This window comes from Nyctibius grandis, chromosome Z, assembly GCF_013368605.1.
Source record: "Nyctibius grandis isolate bNycGra1 chromosome Z, bNycGra1.pri, whole genome shotgun sequence".
NCBI lineage: Eukaryota > Metazoa > Chordata > Aves > Nyctibiiformes > Nyctibiidae > Nyctibius > Nyctibius grandis.
In genome coordinates this window covers 22,972,472-22,995,906 of record NC_090695.1, presented here as the reverse complement: position 1 = coordinate 22,995,906, position 23,435 = coordinate 22,972,472, and the positions used below count along the sequence as shown (strand labels likewise).

The following is a 23,435-nucleotide window of genomic DNA, read 5'->3' as shown; positions in this document are numbered from 1 at the left end:
TTTCATGCTGAATTTTTATTTCAACATTATGCAACTGCATAAGTATAAATAATCGTGTTCAATATACAACAATTATGACAACCATAAGGAGTTCCTTAGAGAAAATAAGACTGCAAACACTTTATTGCACAAACCCTAACAACTTTTTTTTTTTTTTTTCTTGTAAGCTGAGGAATTAACAGCAGGAAGTCTACAAAAGAACACATCTGATCTACATTCACACAAAGACTGACCAAGTAGAATACAGGCAGGAGAATCTCTTAACAATCTCTTAACAGCTCACTAATAAGGTAAACACCAACAAATAGGTACTACATAAACACAAGCTTAAGCACTCTTACACTTCAAAAATGCAAAGAACTTATTTGTCAGAAGTAGTAATGAACTATACGAAATACATGTAAAGGTATACTGTAAACAAATAGCTAGATATGCTTTAAAGAAAACAAGAGCATAGTTGAAAAAATGCAGAAGACTGTAAACTAGGAAATACCTCCCAGACAGAAATGTTATTTTGAAGTGCGTTAGCATTCATTCATAGTAACTGCCAAAGCACAGATGAACTGTAAATGTCGAGACCATTTTATCTTTAAAACTGCTCAAAAAATATTATCCATTGCTTACTAGCTCCTCTGTGAACGCATCAAAGGCAGTACGAATGTTCTAGTGCCACATGAAAAATCAGATCTTGTTTGTGATATTATCTTTCCATGACAGGTTTGCTGTAATCCAATTCAACTAATCAGTATAATAAAGTTTTCACCAGAGGGAAATGAATTCTGCACACCGTCAGTTGTCATATAAACCTCCAGGTCAAGATTACACTGTGCTTTTATGAACAATTTTCTAGCTTTTGAGACAGAAAGACAATCTGTAAGCCCTAATGACACAGGCAGGGGCCTAGCTCTACTGTGGGTACATACAACAGAAATAAGCAAAATGACCATTCTATTGATCCCTTGCATCTGCAAGGGTATTTTGTAGTGCTTTTGTACACGTTTCAAATTTTGCCTTTCATCCTTCAAAACAAACTAAATACCTCCAGGCTAAAATGATGAAAGTCTACATGTTCCACAGTATACAAAATTTAAATAAGGCTTAACAAAAGTAAAAAGACAGTCACATTCTAGCACCAAATAGCTCCAACAGGTTCCTTTGTTACAAAATGCTTCTTTTATAATTACAGTATTTTCTTTTTTTTTGCATACAAATAATAAGATTATGTTATGAAATGTATGGAGCTACTCAATCCATTTAGAAATGAATGTGAAACTCAGAATTACTTGCTAAAAACAGCAAGTTAAGTCTACAACATAAGGCCCCAGCTATGTATTAAAATGTATCGGATGTCCTGAACTTTTCTTAAGATACGATACTGAAACTGCTTTTTTTTCCTTTTTACCTTACTTGTCATAAAATAGAAAAAAGCTACGGCTGTATGAAGCTAATTATGCAGACCTATATGTCACGATAACACGTATTCTCTAAATGTATTAAAAAACAGGGATGAACATACTAGTACTGCAAGTCATGTGCTTATATTTGTGCCTCATACTGTAAGGGCCTGAATTTAAAAAAGCTCAAGGAACTCGAGAGGATTGCAGCAAAAACTAAGCACACTGAGTGTGCTTCAGAGTCTCAGCCTTGTCTGAGGTGAAGGACAGAGAACACATTCCCAACAGATAAGACAGAAACCACCATTTCACCAGAGAACACAACTCTTGCTGGGACGCCCTGAAAACCAAGTGGTCCTCCCGTAGTTTTAACAACACCTAGTCTAAGAGACAGGCTTTGTGCGGTAGGGAGATGCAGTTAGGTTTTGTGTTAGATCTGGTGAAGCAGTCAGCCAGGTACAGTACTATCAAAACTGGATTATTAAAAATACATGTAAAAACTCACAATAAGTCACCGTATTTATTCTGTACTAGTATGTTTTTAACTTCTAGCTAGGATTTTTAGTAAGTAAAAATGTGGCTTTTTTTTTGTTTTCCAGTCAAGACTAATGCTTGTGCATGTCCATGCCAGGTCTGAGTTTTAATAATTCGGTTTCATATTAAGAGTATGGCAAATAAGTGGCAAAGCAACTATCTTAAAAAAGTAAACAACGCAATCAGCAGCAAAGTATATATATGCTACATTCAAACTCCAAACACATTGCTAAGTATTTACAGAGGAAATCTTTTCTTCAACAGCTCTCAGCTGTAAAGGTATTTTTGTACAAACACTATATGGTAACAGTTTTACCGGTTACAATTGGGAAGGCATTATGAAAAAAAGTCTTTACATATCCCCTATTCTCTTCAGTGACATGAAAGCTCTGCCGCACAAAGACACGACACAGTGCTGGTTTAAAGGCAGTCTAATATATTGATATTGTTTCAGTTAGTTTTGAATTCACACCTGCCAGGTCTTAGAGTTAATAGGATTTTTTGTGTGGACTGCTCCGCGAAGCTTCCTTTCCTCGCCGCTGCCGAGCCAAGTCTTTGTCGTCAGAAAGTGCGTTAGGGCGGTCAGGTGTGGCTGCAGACCTGGATAGGTCTTTACCTACATTCTGTTTTCTTGAAGCAGACTGCTGAGCCTGAATGGCATATTTTCCCTTTACATCCACAGTGTTAACAAAAGAAGACTTTTCTTGATTTCCAGGTTTTCCCCCAAGGTCTGAAGGAGGGTGGTGGGCTTCTACTGCAATAGCAGCACTGTGCAAGGCCATCAGTGAAACACTTTTAGTCATTTCTGCCTTACTGCTCCCTGCAGAAGAGGTACTTTTCTTATTCAGCTCCTTGCATGTTGCAGGAAGCTCAGGTGAGCCTGTTTTAATCTTTGCTGAAGATGCATCACTCTTTGCTGAAGACAAAACAGATACTTCTTGTCTACATTCAGAGAAATTGGCTGAACAAGTCAGTGGCTTTCCTGGTGTTGCGTTCACACGAGAACTCTGTCCGCTGGCAGCCAACATATGGTTTATTGCAATCTGCTTGTTTGCATCCTCTGGCTGTTTTTGATTAACTTGAACTTTTCCTTTTGAATCTTGAGAGCTTTTGCTACTTGCGGTTGCTTTTTCTGCTCCTTTCCCTCTGGCATCGCAGTTTGCGAGGCAAAGGGTAGGCTCTACTTTCCCACTGTCAAGCTGAACATAAAGTGCATCAGTGCATATTTTTCCTTCGGGTCTTTTGTCTGCAGAGATCATCTCATGACTAGGGCTTCTGTCTGCCTGTTTGCTCAGCAAGAGACAGTCTTTCACAGTGGAAAACTTCGGAGACATGGTTTGTTTTTCACTGAGGTGAAGTTGCTTTTGATCAGCAGATTCCCCCAGGAGTTCTGGTCTCTGCATCTGCTTAGAACTCTCTGGGCCTGATGGTACTGGGCCAACAGCAGAGGATTTGGGTTTGGTGTCAAGAGTGATGTTGCCCTTTTGGAGGGTGACTGCTGAGCCATGCTCCAAACTCACAGGCCTTTCGGCTTGCACATTTTCATTGTTCATTTTTCTCAAAGAGCCTGGAACAGAAGAAAGGGGATCTACCACATTTTTACTGGCATGTTTCCCATCTTTCTGGGAGCTGGTACACACCTGAGTAATAGTTTCTCTTTCTTTTACAGTTGGAGTGCATGGGTTTTGTGACAATGTCTGTTTATCCAAGTACTTGGACTTAGAGGAACTTGTATCAGAGACTGGCCTGTGTTTATTACTGCTGCTTTCCACATAGGTGACAGCAGGCTTCATGTGTTCTTGAACACCTACACGAACATCTACGGCACAGCTTCTGCTTACAGTGTTGCTCACAGCAGGGGAGCCTGAAGCATTAAACTGCTGCTGAGGAACCTGACTGGGCTGCTCTCTCTCAGTAGTTTGAAGCCTTATCTCAGTGAGCTGTTTCTGATCCTTCTTTCCTAAATCTTTGGCATTGTCTTTCTGCACAGAGGAAACTGGTGCAGACTTCTCATTTTTAGGATCACAATCCACTGAGGGTTGCATGGGCTGTTTCGATGGAAGAGCTTCACTCTTTGACTCTGTGATAACTTTCTTAGACTCAATGAGAACTTTCTGCTTGGTTACGTCCCGTTCCACAAAACTACTAGCCACACTGCTGTCACCTCTGCCTAGCTGTTTCAGTGATTCTCTGCCATCCTTAGGCTGTGCCTTGGGGCCAGCTGCCTGCATTTTTTCTTGCATCTGAGATGGAATGGCAAAGTCACCACGATTTTTTTCATTGCTTTTGGAGTAGTTCATTATCAGGACATCTGAGATAGATACCTTCAGAGATGACTCCCTGATCACCTCCACCTTTGCATGGACAGGCTCACAACTTCTCTGGGTGACTGGCTGTTTTGCAGGCAACTCCTTTTGTATTTCCTTCTCTTTTCCTACAGCTTTTTCAGGAGTGCTTTGGACAGCAGGAAGTTTGGAGTATGTTTGAGCAGTTTTAACACTCTGACTTTGAATAACACAAGACTTTGCCTCCACTGAACTGTCCTTCTGTTTTGAAGCAGAAGTGTCTTTCTTTTGAACGGCTTCGGTAACAGAAATACTGCCTTTAGTAGCTGGGCTAGAAACCTTTTTCTCTGTCATTACTTCTGCAGCAACAGGGATTACTGGTGGATTTGGAGAACTCTTGCTTGTTTGCAGAACCTGAGGCTCTGATACATTGACTTTGCCAGATTTTGAACAGCTTAACAACTGCTCTTTCTGACAAGCCAGTTCTGCCTTCCCACCACTCCCTTGTGGTGCTGGGGGTTTAGGAGATCCCCCATCACTGCTGGTGCTCTGTCCTTCTGGCAGCATGCACAAAGGCAGTTCAGTCTTTGAAGACTGTGGCCCAGAAAGTAAGGCAATGTCTAGTGTACCTTCTATTGGCTTCAAACAGGAAACAGACCTCCCATCAAGTTTATATTCTGATGGACTTTTTCTGACAGGAGCCTCAGTGGAAAGAAGGGCTGATTTTTCCACATTCATGTCCGCTCGGCCATTCAAAGTCTTGAGAGGAACAAAAGAAACCGAGTTAATCTGAGCAGCCTGCGCACTGCCAATAAATGCTCTATTATCGGCAGCTGCAGTGGAGTCCTGCTGTATGTTTATGGGTCTGCCTGTATTAAGTTGAAGGCATTCATGAACATTTGATGTCAATTTGGGTTTTAGCACTGGACAGACACTGTCATCTTTTTCTTCAATGGACATTTTCTTTCTAAGATAATCAATATTTGCAAGTTTACCATCTAATCTTTCAAATTTGACAAATTCTTTTGTTGGTACATTTTTATCTGTGTTTTCTCCCTTTCCATTTAGCATCCTGTCAGAGGGCTGAGGTAGGACATCTTGCAATGTACATGGAGGGGAACTTCTTTTGAATTCATAAGAAGTATGGCTGAGTTCATTAGGTGGAGGCCCATGACACAACATCTGTGCATCTAAAGCAACACCATCAGCTGATCGCAAGTTTGCATTCTTTTGAAGCGTGTCTTTGAGTATGCCACCAGCTGACTGAGTCTCCAAAGCGACAATTTTTGTTTCAAACTGATATGATCTTTCTAATACCTTCTGGAATGCTTTTTTGTCCCTTTCTTCCAATCTTAAGGCATTGGGATTTTCTGGTTCACTGCTAGGTTCATGTATAGCAGCATTTCCTTTTTCACCAAAATCCTGCTTTTTCATAACTATCTTGACCTTCAGCTTCTCTCTGTCTAGCTCATCGATGGATTCTTGCCTACCTAATTTTCGGGAGACAGGTCGTTTCAAGCAGCCCTGCTCTGCAGGCCTGACTCTTGTGAGTGATGGCACATCACATACATTCTCCTCCAAGCTCTGAAGAGTTACCTCCCTTTGGGACAATTCTCTATTCACTTCTTCCTGGGTCACTTCCAGACTGTGTTTTCGTGAACATAAGTGTTTCTTATCACTGCCGTAAGAGGGTGCAAGCTTCTCTTCAGATTGGACTCTCTTCAACAGTGGAGATCTTGGTGGCTCTGCACTCTTTGGCCTAACAATATGCCTTACAATAGTTGGAGGGGAGTGCATTTTGCTAGGAAAAGACTGAGTTATTTTTGTATTTCCAATCGAATGTCCTAGCAATGGTGATGGAGATCGCTGAGGGGATGTCGGCTGGGGTGTTGGAGAAGGTGTTCGTGCAAGAGGAGAGAGAGGAATGCTGCCAGCTGATTTGCGTCTTCCCGATCTGTATCTTTGCCCACCAAGCTTTGGACCCAATCCATGAAGAGTGCTGGGTCTTATGTGTCCTGAACCAGCTGGAGAATTAGGAGCACTTGAACTAGGGGAGCTGCTCTGGGAAGAGTTAGTACCTACAAAAAGAACAAACAAGCAAACCAAACAAACATACGATTAGCAAGATTTTTTGAATCTCATCTAAATGCTCAGTGAAACACAGAACTGGTCCAAATGGCCTATATGCCACCTGCTGCTACAATGTTCCAAAATTTGGAAGGTTTTGAGTGACTGGCGTGTAAACCCCTCATCATTCCAATTATGTTGCTATTTCTCTCTTTCCCCGCCTCTGTTCCTTCATGCTCTTTTAAGTTATCGCTTCCTTCTATTTAAATAGAATAGCTAATGCTTTCTCCCACTTCAAAGCAATGATCAAGGCTTTCCAAATAATTTACCTTTGTCAAGGGATTGTACAACAGCAGTCACTTTTAGCACACACTAAAATCATGACAGAAGTAGGACAGGAAAAAGGGGCAGGCGCCAGAAAGATGTGTATTTCAGCACCCTGCCATCTTTTCAGCAATAAATCTGCATTATGAGTGCCCTTGCTAGTTCCATTATGTAGCAACTTTTTCCTCAGTTTCATTTTTTTATCAATCAGCCTCTACAAGGCAAGATTCTACCTTTTACTTCAAACTTGGGTTGTTTATTACTCAACTGATAGCCATTGGACTTGGATTTAAACTCTGGGACAAACATAGAAGATGGTTCCTTTTAGGTGCTTCTGTACCATGGAAACACCTTTGATTTTGCTTCTTTTTCCCTTTTCCAGACAGAAACCAGCTGTTCAATGATTATGCTTGTCAGAGCTGACTACTCTTAGCACAGTGTAACAGATCTGGGGGGATCACAAGTAGAATACACTTCAAGTCTTCTTCCTCTACACTCCACTCCTTCACACTCACCAGATGGAAAATCAGGAGTAGAGCGGTAGCTTGGGGTAGGTGATCTAGGAGATAAGCTGTGGGTTGGAGACCCAGGCAAGCTCTCCCCTGATGAAAGTGATCGGTTCAGGCAGGAGAAACTTCTGCTGGTGTGAAGAAGAGGAGAGGGTTGCTTGGCCAGCTTCTTAAAGAGAGATCTTTTCCTAGTGTGAGAAGAGCACAGCATTAATCAGAAGTTAAGATGCACAGAAGATACTATTACCACAGGCAAAACTCTTACAAGCTGACATTGCCTCCCTCTCCCATTACCCTTAGAAAAGCAAGTATTAAATCTATGTTTACATGAAAGCAAACCACACTGCCGAACATGAAGTTTAGAAAATACTTGCTGTATTTCAGAAGAACAGTTAGACCCTTAGAAGTACAAATCTTCATTTTCTTAATTTAAGAGCCCACCAAAACTGAAGGAATATCTATAAATAGTGATATATTTACAAAATACACATAAACTTATCATCAAACTTAAAATGCCCTTAAACGTTGCACTAGAAAGTTTAACTAAACAAGTACTAAAGATGCAACTTCAGTTATTCACTTTCTTCCCCATATCTCTGTGCGTGCCATGCAAAGTTTTTAGGCGTCGTTTTAACACATCTAGTTTAGACAAAACAGGATTGGAAGGATGTGTTACAACCACAGGATCTCGTAGAAGAAGGTAAAAGATGCAGAACACAAGAGAGAACTGTATTAACTTCATATTTTAAATTAATTGTTATGTATACACACACAGAAGCAAATGTATTTGCCATGAAACAAACGGATTACCTCTCTAAACTCTCTTTCTTCTTGGTTTTCTTACTGCGCCTGACCATTCGGCTCCTGTAGCTGTTTCGCCTGGCTGGCCCTGTCTTGATGGAAGTGTTTTCAAAAGGGGTTGTCGTTACCGAGACTTTGTTACCACTCTGCCAAAATGGAGGAGGAACCTTTAGGCATGAGTAATACAAGAGGACTTTGCCTTAAATTGAAGCCACACCTCAAACGCGAATGCAATGAGACAGAACTCCAGCATCAGATTACGAGTTGGCCATGTAGGGAGCCCTACACAGATGTTACCCAGGCTCATTTATGTCAGATAAATGATGACTGGAAAATTCTCAAATTCTGTCAGATTTCCTAAACTTCCTCTGTTCCAGCTTTGGGACAAGGAGGAATTCCAATAATTGTAGCTAGACAGGAGGAGACCAAGACTGCAATTTTCGAGATGAAAGCTTCTACAGAAACATCCTATTTTCCCACAAAGAACAGCTGTCACTGTGCAGGGGTCCATTCACTGGCCATTCATGTCTCAGGATACTGACTGTTACAATCCTTTTATCTTGTTCAAAAGAGATAACAAATACAATTAAGCTTTTTTAGGACCGTTTGTGTGAACAGATGCCTTAATAAATAAAACCAGCTGGAAATACCTACATTATGTTTTAAAAATCCATACCTCCTGCCCAGCACTGTACACCAAGACAGTGAATTTCTTTTCAAAGGAATTCCAATAGCCCAAATTAATTTATGATACAGCATATCCAGATAAACAGCAATCTCTCGTTTTGAGTTTACTCTCATATAAGTAGCGTGCAGGGTTGTCATGTTCCTCTTTCTCTGTATCTGACACAGAAAACAACTGCACACCCAACTGCCTAAAATTACAGAATTTTCTCTTACACATTTCTTGCAAAACTGGAAAACTGGGAAGTTCCTTCTGGTTTCAGAGAAGGAAAATAAAGACTTAAGGAAAAGTGTATTTTGCATCTTTCTGCTGTTCCTTGTATTTCCCCATGACTTCATTGCTTTCCAATCTTCTTTTATAACTGACTACTCCCTTTGACAGGCAAAACTCTGCATGTAACACTATAAATTGTTAATAAAATAGGAAGTAAATATACAGCTGTCTAAAACAATTCTGACCTATGTTAGTCTGTGCTGAAAAGACTACATAAAACCTGCAATATGATGAGCTACAGTGAAAAGCTAAGACACTACCGTTCATTTAAAAAAGTCTGGGTTTTTTTTTTTGTTTTTAAGGAAAAACGTATCTATAATTTTCTAATAGGACAGACCTCAGAAAACTCCACAAGACAAAAATGTGATAGATTATTCATAGAAGTCCAACTTCAGGGTCAGAACTTCACTAAGTAAAGAAGCTCTGTGGGACATGCCTAGCTATATATGAGACAAAAACCTTTTGGGCCTTAAGATTATGAAATGCAAGTTGCTGTACAGCAGGGAAGAAAATATTTCATACTCTTTGTTTCCACTTTTCCTTATTGATTTACTTTCAAAGGAGAAAATGAGAAGTAGCATCATCATCAAAAGCCTGAATTACCTGATGAAGATGGGGGAATTCAAGAAACTGCTTGACAATGTCAATTTTTTTGAAAGACAGAGACATCTGTCAGTGTCTCAAATGTACTTCAGCTATCTCAGCAGCAATGCCAGTTTATTGCATAGGAACTAAAATCACAGCAGGACATATGAAGTCATTGACCTTTCTCCAGATCTGTGCAAGAGTAGCTTAGAGTTTTTTCTTGAACAACCACAAAATCCAATAACTAATCTCTGAAGGAAAAAAACATAACCCCTCAATCCTTGGTGAAAATAGCAGGCACTTTTGTATCTCAGTTGTCCAAGAGTTACCTTTAACAACAACTCAATGACTTCTGTATGAACAAGTCCATGCACTGGCTCTCCATTGATATGAGTAATCAGGTCTCCAGCTTTTAAACCTGCTTCGTAAGCTACACCTCCTTCTTCCACATTCTGGAAATCAGAGAAAGAGAATAATCACAAAATGGACTCCCCTGTTTAACCTTCCTACTTTCAAGAGTAGGCTTTAACAAACTCTTTCTATAAAACCAGTTGTCAATGTAGAAAACTTACAGATATTAAATTATAAAGGAATAAAAGAAGAAAAATCAGACCAGCCATTTCACCATCAACTACATACTCAAACTTTGTACTTACATGGGGCCTGGAATGGTTTCAAAGCTCACTAAAACACTGCTTGTTGTCACTGGCATTAAGTAACCTCTGTATAGCAGGGCATATTTCATGCCTGATAAAGAAGGGGTGATTCCCTCCCCATGGCAAAACTTTAGAATCGAATTAAGATTTTTAGCATCCGACACTGAGAAATACTGATGTAACTAAGGCAGTGGTCACATGCAGTAACCCCAACCATCATAAAAATTTTTAACTCCACCATATAGTTAAGGATTGTTTTCATTTGGTTCAAATTCACCAGGCTGCCCATTAGAGGGAACAGTGCAGCACAAAGGTGAGGAAAGACCAAAACAAACTGAATTGCAAATTATTTTGAAGGTGGCTTAAATAATTTATTATATTTTAAATGAGCTTCTGAAGAATTTTAAGTCATGCAGCCACTACTGAAACCTACAGTGCTTACAGTCCTAAAAAAAAACAACCAAACAAAACCAAACCTACAGTATTTTGCCAAAAAGCCAAGGTTTCACTTTTACTGCAATGTAACATTTTTTTCCCTTCCTTTCACTGATCTAATGCTACACCAGTGGCAAGAAATAATTTTTTATTTATTCTGTTATCAATCAAATGTACCTCATTCTCTGGATTCAATGTTCTTGATGGATTAATAGGTCTGAGAGGTAAACAACATGAACGAAAACCGAGTAATACACTATCACATCAGTAGCATTACTACTTCAAAACCTACAATATGTATTTAAAACAAAGCACTGTACAAAATTTCAAAGCTTTTGATAGATTTGTAATCAATTTTCCAAAATTATTTTAAGGTAGTTGAAATGGTTTATACATACATACACCATACTTATGTATGTATAATACATAAATTATATAAAACATATAATTTGTTATCAGCCTCAACTATAAAATAAAAGTACATATATATTTACATAAATATATATTAAGTAGGTTGATAATCAATGAAATGGAAGAAATAAATGCTGTCTTTTACTTTAGTCTGCCTCCCACTTCGTTCAAATCAGTAGTGAACAGAGGATGAAAAACACATGACTTATTCAAGCAGTCAGTCTTCTTCCTGTGCCACAGAATCCTCAAAGCTATTCACAATTCCAAATGATTTGCACATTTCTACACAAAAGAAAGTCAGTGCTTGAAAGCATCCTACTTGTGTCTAGTAAAATATTGCTGACTTTCATGAATCCCTTAATTGATGCAGTTTAATAAACTCCATGTATATTTCAATAATTTGTGTTTACAATCTCTTACGTCTGGCAAATCCTGCCCTCAATCAAAGCAGGGCTGCACCAACCCTTTGGTTTTCTAAGCCACAATACTTTGAACTTAGACATGGCTGTTCACAATCGCCAAACTTGCCAAAAGTGAAAGTGACATGCAGAAGGTCAACATCGTATGTAGGTACCACTTCTGCCAAAGGTGGCTTGTGTCATCCCTACAGCCAACATTGGTCTTGTGTACAGACATGAATTTCATTCTAAGAAAACTGTCTGGCACAACATCATGATTTACACAGTAACGGTTGACACCTGATACCACAGGTACAAAAATCAAAGGCAAATATATCATTACAGCCTTCTGTGGCTGTATACAAATGAAAAAACATATTATCTTACCCAAACAATATGATGCACAGTGTAGATATCGCTATCACCCACGTAAACCCTGATTGCTCGGATGGTGAAGCCATACTTTTTTCCTGAACTGTGAATTACTATTGGTTGATGAGGACTTGCAGCAGCAATCGATGAGTCACGGCTGGGAGATGAATCTCGGGAGGATGGAGGATCAGATGATAGGGAATGAGGAGACATAGGACTTCCCAAAGGAGAAACACCAAACACATCTAGAAGAAAAATATCTGCCTGTTAAGAGTACATTCTGAGCACACAAAAATACAGATAAAGAACAGGGAATTTGCTTAGTTTTATGACACCTTTGTGTCAAAATATATCATTGTCTTTGCATAAACACTCTCTCCTCCTCAGCTGGTGTGTATCTGAGTAAATGAGAATTTTAACCAACCACCAGACCTTAGAACTAGATTTCTTCCCCTGTAGTGTAAACTGTATTTTTTAATGCAAGGGTTAACATGTTAGATGTAGACTACTTTTTCCTTTTTGACAGGAAACACACTCACTGGTAACTTCTAAAGAACAATTCTCCAGCCTCTTCCTAATAAACACTTATTAAAAGAAAATCAAGAGTTTCGTAGCAGATGTTATTTCAAGTACACCCAAAACCATCCCTCAAATTATCCAGCAGTGCTAAACAAAGCACTAGTTGGATTTTTGGCTTCAGTTATATATAGATACAGACAAAGACTACTGTAATTAAACCACAGTATCTCGTTGGTACATAGGACAGTAACTCAACGCTTCTACCAAGCCTCCATTTCTACATTCTGCTACATCATGTAAGATCACAAGAATTTCTTGCAACAACATCAATTACAGCTTCATTTTATTTCATTGTTTTGAAAGCACCACATGCCATGCTTGTTCAAATATAAACACAACTGCAGCAGCATAAAACACACTTTGGTGACTGCAACAGGGTGACAGCTCTGCAAAGGAATGCAGCCCAGAAAGATTCCAGGGTTGGTGTCTGTGCCGAGCCATGTCATACGAGGGCAGATACACTTTGACAGCAAAGGCGCTACTCCCTGGATGCAAGTCACCAGCAGCTCCCAGAGATCGGTATCACTGGGTTAATGCTAAAATCCCACAAATAGCCAAGCCCTGAGGGGGCTGTCACTGTCACGCCTCTGGCTCTGAAACATGCCCAGATCCCTCGCTCTGCGCTTTCTGCTGCATGTGGGACACATCTTATGACTCTCATCTACATGACTTGGTAGGGAACACTGGCCATCTGTTGCTGTAGTTTATTTTACGGATAAACATGAATAAGGTAGGTTTTTTGAACAGCATTAGGTACAGCTAACATACAAGATTTTGGTTGATATAGATATAATGACAACATTTTTACGTGTAGGCAAAGCTAAGTTTAGATTTTATAGAATGATGTTGAGACTACACTGAAAGAAAACCATAGTTTAATGAGCACAGTAAATCAGTCTGTATCGTCTCTGAACTTAGCGATTCTTCCTGAACAGCTGTGAAAGAACTACTAGAATACCAACTGATGAATAACTCTGAGTGTTATTTAGCTGTGTAATTACCTGTGTGCATATCATGCTCCTGTGATAGCTCATCTCAATAACTAGCACACACTAAAGGCTCTCTACAAGCAATAAAAATACCCATGGTGCTAACTGTTACAGGGGTATACAAAAAAAACCACTTATGACATTTGGGAGAGAAATATTATTTGCAAGAAAGAGTCTACAAATGGAACAAGTCTAGCATCTTTGCAAGCCACTTGCAGTTTTCAGTGTCAACACTGCCCTGAACAGCCTGAGCACACGGTCACTATCTTTCTCATTGTAAAAACAAAGCAATGTTCATCTCTCTCATGCATTTTGTGATAATGATCATTCACATTTGGATAGTATCACAGAAATGCTAAGTATTCTTTTCGTTGTCACCTAGCTCATTCAAGCAAGGGCAAAATAGTCTTCTTTAATTGAGACTCAACATTTTCCTCTTGACATCTCATTAAAAAATCCTCATGGTTAACTGCTGGACTTACAGGTACTGCACAGGAAGCCTATGTTGTTTTTTAAACTGTATGGTGAAGAAGGGTAGAAAACATGAGGCAAATGAGAAATTCCTGCAGTAATAGGGATCAGATGGGCCCTTCACGTCTCCAAGGTCTCCAAATGACATGCACAACAGCACTGTGTTTGCTCACCAAGGTATTAAGGAGCACATAGTATACAGGTGCTTTACAAACCAGGGACAGGTGAAGTCTAACAGGAGAGTCAGAACCAGCTCTTCCAACACTGTCTACAACTCTCCACTAGCCTGAGGACTCATATCAACCTGCTGAAGTTACTGTCAAAGCCACCTTTGAACATATGGAGCAAGTGCAAGGTTATGTTATCAGACCAGCAGATGCTTAAATATTACACCTAAGGTCTAAAAGCAGCATATGGCCAGTGTGCAAAGTTAAGACGTAATCCCACTTCTGGAAAAAATCCCTCAAAGTCTGGGAATTTTGGACTTTGATTCTGAACTATTAAAAATCAAAGCACCAATGCTTCATCTGGAAACACTCTATACTACTGTTATACTTCCACTTACTTATAGCAATATTTCTGGCTTCAAATTTTGAGCACTCCATGTAGGCCACAGTAGTACAAACAGGAGCCTACATGCTATTTCTACTTTTGTGACACTTCTCTCTTTTATCACCTTTTCTTATGGGAGATGTGAGAGAATAGTCAGGCTGAACGTGCTGCTGTAACAAATAGCTAGCCTTGGAGCTGTACACAGTCAGCTACTTAAAACTTAACCTACACCCCTACTGTAGGATGGGCCAAGGACTGAAGCCTGCATCCCGCTGTGCATGCACATAGTTGAACACAATGTAGTCATCACTAAGCTACATTTCTGCCTGTCAGAGAAGGTCCCTCAGCTGTAATGTGACCACTGTAACTTGCTGACAAGGTTGGACCATCTAGTAATGCATGTGAGCTAGAGAAACAAAAAAGCTTGACACATAATCCATTCCGGACTCTCCGAAATCTTGCATTCACGCCATAAACCATCAAGTATGCACAAATCATAACAGTTCAAACAAAAAAATTTATCTCTACCTCCTGGGATCATGAGGGACAAAGCACTTGCAGAAAGGGACTTTGTGACTTTTCCAGAGATCTTCTTTTTCTCTGTGCTTTCTAATCGCTGACGAGCCATGTGAGATGTAACTTCACTGGGAGGCTTTGAGGAGTTATCTGTACTGTCCACACTCTCACTTCTTCCATTTAGCTGATCTAAGTGCTCTGAAAAACTGCCAACTGTACAAAGAAGAAGGGATAAATCAGGGAAAACTGGGGGTCAGGGAGGCAAAACAGTACAATTTTGAGATAGGAATTTTTCTTTCTGTTAATAAAACAACAGTAATTCTTCCAGACTTACAGAATGCATAAAGGTTAACAGAATGAACTGAAGCAACAGATTCTTTTAAGTCACTGACTGAAGTGAAATAAGAGACAAAAGCTGAAGCAAGTCTGGTATCTCAATATGCAGCACTCACCTTAGAGAATTTAATCACAGAATCAACCAGGTTGGAAGAGACCTCAGGGATCATCGAGTCCAACCATTGCCCTGACACCACCCTGTCGACTAGACCATGGCACTAAGTGCCATGTCCAGTCTTTCATCATACATTTATTTTTTTTTACAAAATAAATCATACATTTATTTTTCATGTGAACTCTTCCTAAAGTAAACAAAACCTCCAATCCTACATAAGTTGCTATCAGCTTAACAACTTTTCTAAAATCGTTAAAACACTAAGTATAATTTTATTTTTAATTATTATATTTTGCTTTTAATTGTTTGGGTGGTTTTCTACCACAAAGGAGAAAGATACCTGGCACTAGAAAACTCAGTATTACAACCACATTGGTATTAGCCTGTCATAGGTAATGAACTTCCACAATACTGAATGGAGGAAGGATGCCACGTTTAAAAGAATTAAAAAAAAAACCCAAACAAACAAACAAAAATACACAACATAAAGGCCTTGTGTCACATGAAAAACCTGCAAGTCATTTCTTCAAAGATTCAAGGATGTCACAGGGAAGTTGTATGACCTATGAAACACGCACCAAGGGTAGGTTGCCTGTTTAAAGACATAGCAGTAATTCCTAATATTTCTTTAAAGTCACTGAATATGCTGTTGCTAATGGACCACAGAAAAAGAAAATTATTCTTAAGTGTAATTGAAAGTGACAGAAGTGGATCAGATGCTTTTGAGTTATCACTGTGACTGCTGTGCTAATGCCAACACCGTAACACGGGGCATAAGTCTTCCAACAGTTATTCAAAACTCTCCTCTGAAAGTACAAAACCAGCAAGACACTAGGGCCCTGGAACCTACCAAAATGCATGCAAGTGTTTGTGCTGAGAGGGATGCATAAATGAAATTCTTTAAGTAGGGAATGGTTTACAACGGTCCTTCCTAGATTCCTAACAACAAAACTGACTTCAACAACTCAAAGACAACCCTTCCAATTCTGAAAGGACATTGAGATGTCTTAATTAAAAACACACAATGGTGCAGCACAGTGTTAGAAAACAGTAATACAGATTAGTTGGAATGACTCCAGGATGATCAATCAAAGATCAGTAACTTCAGCATGGGAAGATATAAAAACAGTGCTTGAAGTGCTCAAGGGATCTAAGACTCCTTTCCTCCACAGAAGGATCCTGCAAAGGCTCTATGGTCAAGTCACTGTTTCATTCACTTGCCCAGCAGTCCTCCAAAGTCAGTGGGGTGACACCAATTTCCAAAAACGTTAACATTTCCCCATACATATTTTCATGACATTTTATTGGTTTAAGCCTGAGCCCAAACCAGACCCCAAATCAGACCCCTCTTTAGATGGCCTTTTTTTAAAGCAGTTCTGAAATGCAGGACTTCTAAATCCATGACTACTATTGCTAAACAAAGAGGGCTGACAACTGTTTCTAATGCCATCAGTCAAGAGACCCACTGTGAATTACCTGATAGTGTGGAGCTGCTGATCGTACTTGCTGGAGTGGTTACTTCAGGTTCGTCTTGCACTACTTCCTCGCTCACAAACGCAGGCTTTTCCTGTTCCTCCCGGGGTCCCACTAAGATGGTGGAATCATCCTGTTCTCCTTCAGCTGATACGGCCAACTTCGGAAGCAAACCAGAACTGTGTCGCTGTCTGCTGCTCTCAGTGTCAGAGGAGATGGATGTAGATATTTGTTGTCTGCATTAAAAATAAGCGAACTCTCATGCAGTTATTGAGATGAGGAGGCCTGCTACCTGGCAAGCAGGACATAGACCACTTCTCCAGTACCTCCTTCTACTTACATTTCAGAATATTCTGAACTCCAGCTTAAAGATTCCACAGAAGGCAATGTTACACTTTTTGTTTTGTCTCCTGGATCTTCCTTTTCTTCACCTTGCATTTGAGTGGCTCGATCTATGCTACTAAAAACCTATTACAGACAAAAAAAAAAAAATAAAAAAACCTCATCACTGACATATTTTATATGAATAGATACACAGGAGAGCACATTTCGGGTTGTACTCTATATTCTAAATGCTTATACAATATTTCAGAGTGTAAACGTCAAACTTCTTGAGCTTTTTTAAATTTCCAAGAGTTTGTGTTCTTAAAATGCTTTCCTGTTTTGCTTTTTTGGCTTCTCACACACAAGGTCACAAATAACACCTCTTCTCATTACTAATTCATCCATTTTCTCCCCATTTCACTGTGTCAAGCAAGAGAATACAAACAAAATCCACAGCTTTGGGGTATCTAGGTCACAGGATCAATGCACATCGTGGATTAATTCACAACCATAAAGCCAATCAAGGTAAGAAAAGCCCTAACCCCAAGATACTGACCTAGTATCTACCAGCCAGATGTGGAAAGCAGAAAAATTAATCTGAATCGACTCTGAAGTTAAGAATAAATTACATGGATCAGGGATTTAGAAAAAAATAAACTCTGATCCGTGGAAGTCTGTGGTTTGCTTAGCTGACAAACAGCACACAGAAATTGTCAGCTGTATATTCTACAGCCTGAGAGGCACAGCTAGAGATGCAATGACATAACAACATTAACAAATCAAAACTATTACTGTGGTACAGAGCTTTCAAAAGGACAGAAGTTCATAGAATGAGGTTGGAAGGCACCTCTGCAGGTCAACGCCCTGCAGCAAATGTAACGCCCATCTACAAGAAGGGCTGGAAGGATGATCCAGGGAACTATAAGCCTGTCAGCCTGACCTCGGTGCCAGGCAGGGTGATGGAACAGATCATCCTGAGTGCCATTACACGGCACATGCAGGACAATCGGGGCATCGGGGCCAGCCAACATGGATTCATGAAAGGCAGGTCCTGCTTGACTAACCTGGTCTCCTTCTATGACCAAGTGACCCGCTTAGTAGATGAGGGCAGGGCTGTGGATGTAGTCTATCTAGACTTCAGTAAGGCATTCGACACTGTCTCCCACAGCATCCTCCTAGATAAACTGGCTGCCCGGGGCTTGGGTGGGAGGACTCTTCGATGGGTTAAAAACTGGCTGGATGGCCAAGCCCAGAGAGTGGTGGTGAATGGGGCAAAGTCCAGCTGGCAGCTGGTTGCTAACGGTGTTCCCCAGGGCTCAGTTCTGGGGCTGGTGCTGTTCAATATCTTTATAGATGATCTAGATGTAGGGATTGAGTGCACCCTCAGAAAATTTGCAGATGACACCAAGGTGGGTGGGAGTGTTGATCTGCTGGAGGGTAGGAAGGCCCTACAGAGGGATCTGGACAGGTTAGATAGATGGGCCGAGACCAACGGCATGAGGTTCAACAAGAACAAGTGCCGGGTCTTACACTTCGGCCACAACAACCCCATGCAGCGCTACAGGCTGGGGGAAGAGTGGTTAGAGAGCAGCCCGGAGGAAAGAGACTTGGGGTGCTGATCGACAGCCGGCTAAACATGAGCCAGCAGTGTGCCCAGGTGGCCAAGAAGGCCAACGGCATCTTCGCCTCTATTAGGAATAGTGTAGCCAGCCGGTCTAGGGAAGTGATCGTCCCTCTCTACTCGGCACTGGTGAGGGCTGCACCTTGAGTACTGTGTCCAGTTCTGGGCCCTGCACTTCAAGAAAGATGTTGAGGTGTTGGAGCGAGTCCAGAGGAGGGCGACCAAGCTGGTGAAGGGTCTGGAGGGTCTGACCTACGAGGAACGGCTGAGGAAGCTGGGGTTGTTTAGCCCGGAGAAGAGGAGGCTCAGAGGTGACCTTATTGCAGTCTACAACTACCTGAAGGGAGGTTGTAGTGAAGTGGGAGTTGGCCTCTTCTCCCAGGCAGCTAGCGCTAGGACAAGAGGACACAGCCTCAAGCTTCGCCAGGGGAGGTTCAGGTTGGACATTAGGAAGAATTTCTTTTCAGAAAGGGTTATTAGACATTGGAATGGGCTGCCCAGGGAGGTGGTGGAGTAACCATCTTTGGATGTGTTTAAGAAAAGACTGGACATGGCACTTAGTGCCATGGTCTAGTTGCCATGGTGGTGTCAGGGCAACGGTTGGACTCTGTGATCCCTGAGGTCTCTTCCAACCTGGTTGATTCTGTGATTCTGTGATTCAGGTCATGTTGTCCAACCCCTGTGCTCAACCAGGGTCACCTAGAGCTGGTTGCCCAGGACCATGTCTAGGTGGCTTTTGAAGATCTCCAGACCCTCTCTGGATGACCTGTGCCAGTGCTCAAACACCCTCACAGTTAAAAAGTGTTTCCTTATCTTCAGACAAAAATTCCTGTGTTTTGGTTTGTGTCCACTGCCTCTCGTCCAAGTTATCTCCAAAGAGACTGTGTCATTTACCAGTATCTGAATTTGAAACATACCACCAAGTCAAAATAAGTAGTTTACATAGAATGCGGATGACTTCTTCCACAGTTCCTGTTTTTGCTCTTCCATGCTATCACAGATACAATATATACGCAGAACCAGCATAAAATCCACCAATTACTTAAAGCATAACCCAGTACAAACAAGATATAAACACAGACTTTCCAAATACCTTTAAACAGTTCCTGAAGTAGGTTAAAGAAACTTTTAAAATAGAAAGCTTTTGAAAAATCACTGCTGGATACTATGTTAAGATTAGAAGCACACTCGTTAGGCATTCCATTTCCATTATTTTCTGCCCATTTATCCTTCACAGTATTTCCTGAGCGTGTCCACTCTGCTCCTACTGGCATCCCTTGTCCAGCATTAATTAGATCTCATCCCACCTACTAGAATATACTACCCTTTGGACAGTCAGCTTTACCTTCAATTCAGAGCATTCAAATCACTCTCAAATCCACATTTCTCCTTGATTAAATCACATGCTAACCACTACGTTGCTTTTTCTCTTCAGTCTAATGTCATTTAATTAATAACTACTATAGACTAGTACTGTAATCTTTGTCATGCCACCACCTGCAAGATACCCAGGACACAACCGAAGCAACATGCAAACTATGTACAAGGAAATCAATATATGGAACACGCATTAGCATTTAACGGAATAGTTTCCCTGAAGTTTCCCTTACGCTACCATGAATTTTCTACAGAAAATACCAACCTATTTATATCATTTTCTATTACCTTAAGGATTCAAGAAATAACTTCCCTACAGAATCTTCCTATGTTTTCATTTAATGGCATTCATTTAATTCTCGCTCAATTTCAGTTAAACTTTCTTGAACAATGTCCTTTTCTATATCTAACATTTCCAAACTCTATAAATAAAGTAGCAAAACATTTACGTACACAATACATACTAACGTTACAGCAATTTTTACTTACTTTTGAAAATCTGTGTGAACATGAGGAAAACTGCCTTATCTCCAAATTAAAATCTTCATCATTGGTATCATCTTCTTCCTCAGTTTCCATATGGTGGTATTTCTCAGAACGAGCTACAGACAAGGGAAACAAAGTATTTTAATTTATCAGAAAGAATGGGTAGCAAGCTTTAATATTAACTAAAAGCATAATTTTATTCTTAAGATTATTTCTGCTGAAATGTCAAACCACCAGTGAAATTGCACAGCTGCCAGTGGTTCTGATAGAGATTTTCAAAGCAGTAAGGCAAAAGTGAAAGGCAGTGATTACTTAAACAAGACATTCATCACAGTTTTTTAATACTATCAAACACCTACTGTCAAAATAACTTGTGTCATCTTCAGACTCCAATTGAGGAACAAATTCAGCTTTCTGCCTCAGCAGACTATTCCAGTCAAGGCCCCTGAAGAACTTATGCTGCTTTACTTCGTACGCACCACCTGGGGGAGCCAGAGAAAAACACTGAGCTTATTATATCAAATCCTCTGACATGAATTCAACTAAACCCCTGGTCAAAAAATGCAAATTATCATGGAAAGGCATAGTCACCACTGTAGGCAGGAACATCTACTACCCATTTCCATTAGAATCTCCTAAATCTGTCAGAGCACCTCCCTGTCCCTGTTTCATCGTTGCCATTTCTTTTAACAGTGGTTGCATTGCTTTATCATCTTCCCTCTTTTAACATTGCTGTTTTTCTGGATACGCTATCATCTATCATCTACGCATTAGTCAGAAGCATCAGATGTAGTAGTAGTAGTAGTCATCAAAATATAAATATGTGCACTAGATGAGTAAGTGCAAGTTAGAAAGTAATGAAGAATGATTCTTAATAGTTGTTGACTGTAAATACCGTTGCTGACCAGGAGCTCCTTTTGGTGTTTTATGGTAGTAATACACAATTCTACAGGAAATATCTTATAATTTAGCTTCTTACTGATTACTGCCTACTTGTTATAATGCGTGTTCACAAATTACTCTAGTTTCAATTTAAGAAACAACTATAAGAACACAATGAAATACTGGACTTTTTGTCCTGGGGAGGTGGGTGAGGATGTCATTAATAAGCATAAATGTAATTCTAAAAACCGAACAGGTAACCTGCAGCAGTAAGAGTTACTGCCAACTTGATTGTATTGTGTTTGTGTGGCATGGTTTTGGTAGCAGGGGGGCTGCAGGGGTGGCTTCTGTGAGAAGACACCAGAAGCTTCCCCCATGAAGACAGAGCCAATGCCAGCCGGCTCCAAGACAGACCCGTTGCCAGCCAAGGCCGAGCCCATCAGCAACGGTGGTAGCTCCTCTGTGATAACATGTTTACGAAACATGTGTGGCTAGCAGGTCAAGAGAGGTTCTCCTCCCCCTCTACTCTGCCCTGGTGAGGCCGCATCTGGAATATTGTGTCCAGTTCTGGGCCCCTCAGTTCAAGAAGGACAGGGAACTGCTAGAGAGAGTCCAGCGCAGAGCCACGAAGATGATTAAGGGAGTGGAACATCTCCCTTACGAGGAGAGGCTGAGGGAGCTGGGTCTCTTTAGCTTGGAGAAGAGGAGACTGAGGGGTGACCTCATTAATGTTTATAAATATGTAAAGGGCAAGTGTCATGAGGATGGAGCCAGGCTCTTCTCAGTGACATCCATTGGCAGGACAAGGGGCAATGGGTGCAAGCTGGAACACAGGAGGTTCCACATAAATATGAGGAAAAACTTCTTTATGGTGAGGGTAACCGAACACCGGAACAGGCTGCCCAGAGAGGTTGTGGAGTCTCCTTCTCTGGAGACGTTCAGAACCCGCCTGGACGCGTTCCTGTGTGATATGGTCTAGGTAATCCTGCTCCGGCAGGGGGATTGGACTGGATGATCTTTCGAGGTCCCTTCCAATCCCTAACATTCTGTGATTCTGTGATTCTGTGAAAGGATGAACACTGCTGCACAACAGCAGCTGGGAGAGAGGAGTAAGAATATGTGGGAAAAACAGGTCTGCAGACCCCACGGTCAGTGAAGAAGGAGGGGGAGGAGGTGCTCCAGGCATCAGAGCAGAGATTCCCCTGCAGCCCACGGTGAAGACCATAATGAGCCAGGCTGTTCCCCTGCAGCCCATGGAGTCCACGGTGGAGCAGATATCCACCTGCAGCCCATGGAGGACCCCACGTCAGAGCAGGTGGATGTGCCTGAAGTAGGCTGTAACCCTGTGGGAAGCCCATGATGGAGCAGGCTCCTGGCAGGACCTGTGAACCCGTGGAGAGAGGAGCCCATGCTGGAGCAGGTTTGCTGGCAGGACTTCTGACCCCATGGGGGACCCACTCTGGAGCTGTCTGTTCCTGAAGGACTGTACCATGTGGAAAGGATCCACGCTGGGACAGTTCGTGAAGAACTGTAGCCTGTGGGAAGGACTCACACTGGAGAAGTTCGTGGAGGATTGTCTCCCATGGGAGGGACCCCACACTGGAGCAGGGGAAGAGTGTGAGAAGGAAGGAGCAGCAGAATCAACGTGTGATGAACTGACCGCAACTCGCATTCCCTATTCCCCTGTGCCACTTGGGGAGAAATAGGTAGAGAAATTGGGAGTGAAGTTGAGCCCAGGAAGAAGGGAGGGATGGGGGGAAGGTATCTTTAGATTTGTTCTTATTTCTCATTATCCTACTCTGTTTAATTTGCAATAAATTAAAGTCTGTTTTGCCTGTGCCAGTAATTGCTGAATGATCTCCCTTGTCCTTATCTAGATCCATGAGCCTTTCATCATACTTTCTTCCCCTGTCCAGTTGAGGAGGGGGAGTTACAGAGCAGCTTGGTGGGGGCCTGTCAGCCAGTCAAGGTCAACAGACCACAGT

General features: G+C 41.2%; 1 protein-coding gene across 2 annotated transcripts in view; it reads right to left on the bottom strand.

The window, feature by feature from the left end:
• The window catches only part of MAST4 (microtubule associated serine/threonine kinase family member 4), a 191,118-nt gene continuing 167,683 nt past the window's right edge, over positions 1–23,435 (bottom strand). For both annotated transcript variants that reach the window (XM_068423165.1, XM_068423167.1), the window contains 10 exons: positions 20,928–21,050; positions 20,572–20,684; positions 17,101–17,228; positions 16,764–16,996; positions 14,849–15,049; positions 11,745–11,974; positions 9,787–9,909; positions 7,924–8,060; positions 7,120–7,301; positions 1–6,291 (listed from right to left, as the gene is read on the bottom strand). In XM_068423165.1, coding sequence (XP_068279266.1) covers positions 2,417–6,291; positions 7,120–7,301; positions 7,924–8,060; positions 9,787–9,909; positions 11,745–11,974; positions 14,849–15,049; positions 16,764–16,996; positions 17,101–17,228; positions 20,572–20,684; positions 20,928–21,050 — 5,345 coding nt within the window. In that variant the 3' untranslated portion in view covers positions 1–2,416. The remainder of the gene's footprint in view (positions 6,292–7,119; positions 7,302–7,923; positions 8,061–9,786; positions 9,910–11,744; positions 11,975–14,848; positions 15,050–16,763; positions 16,997–17,100; positions 17,229–20,571; positions 20,685–20,927; positions 21,051–23,435) is intronic.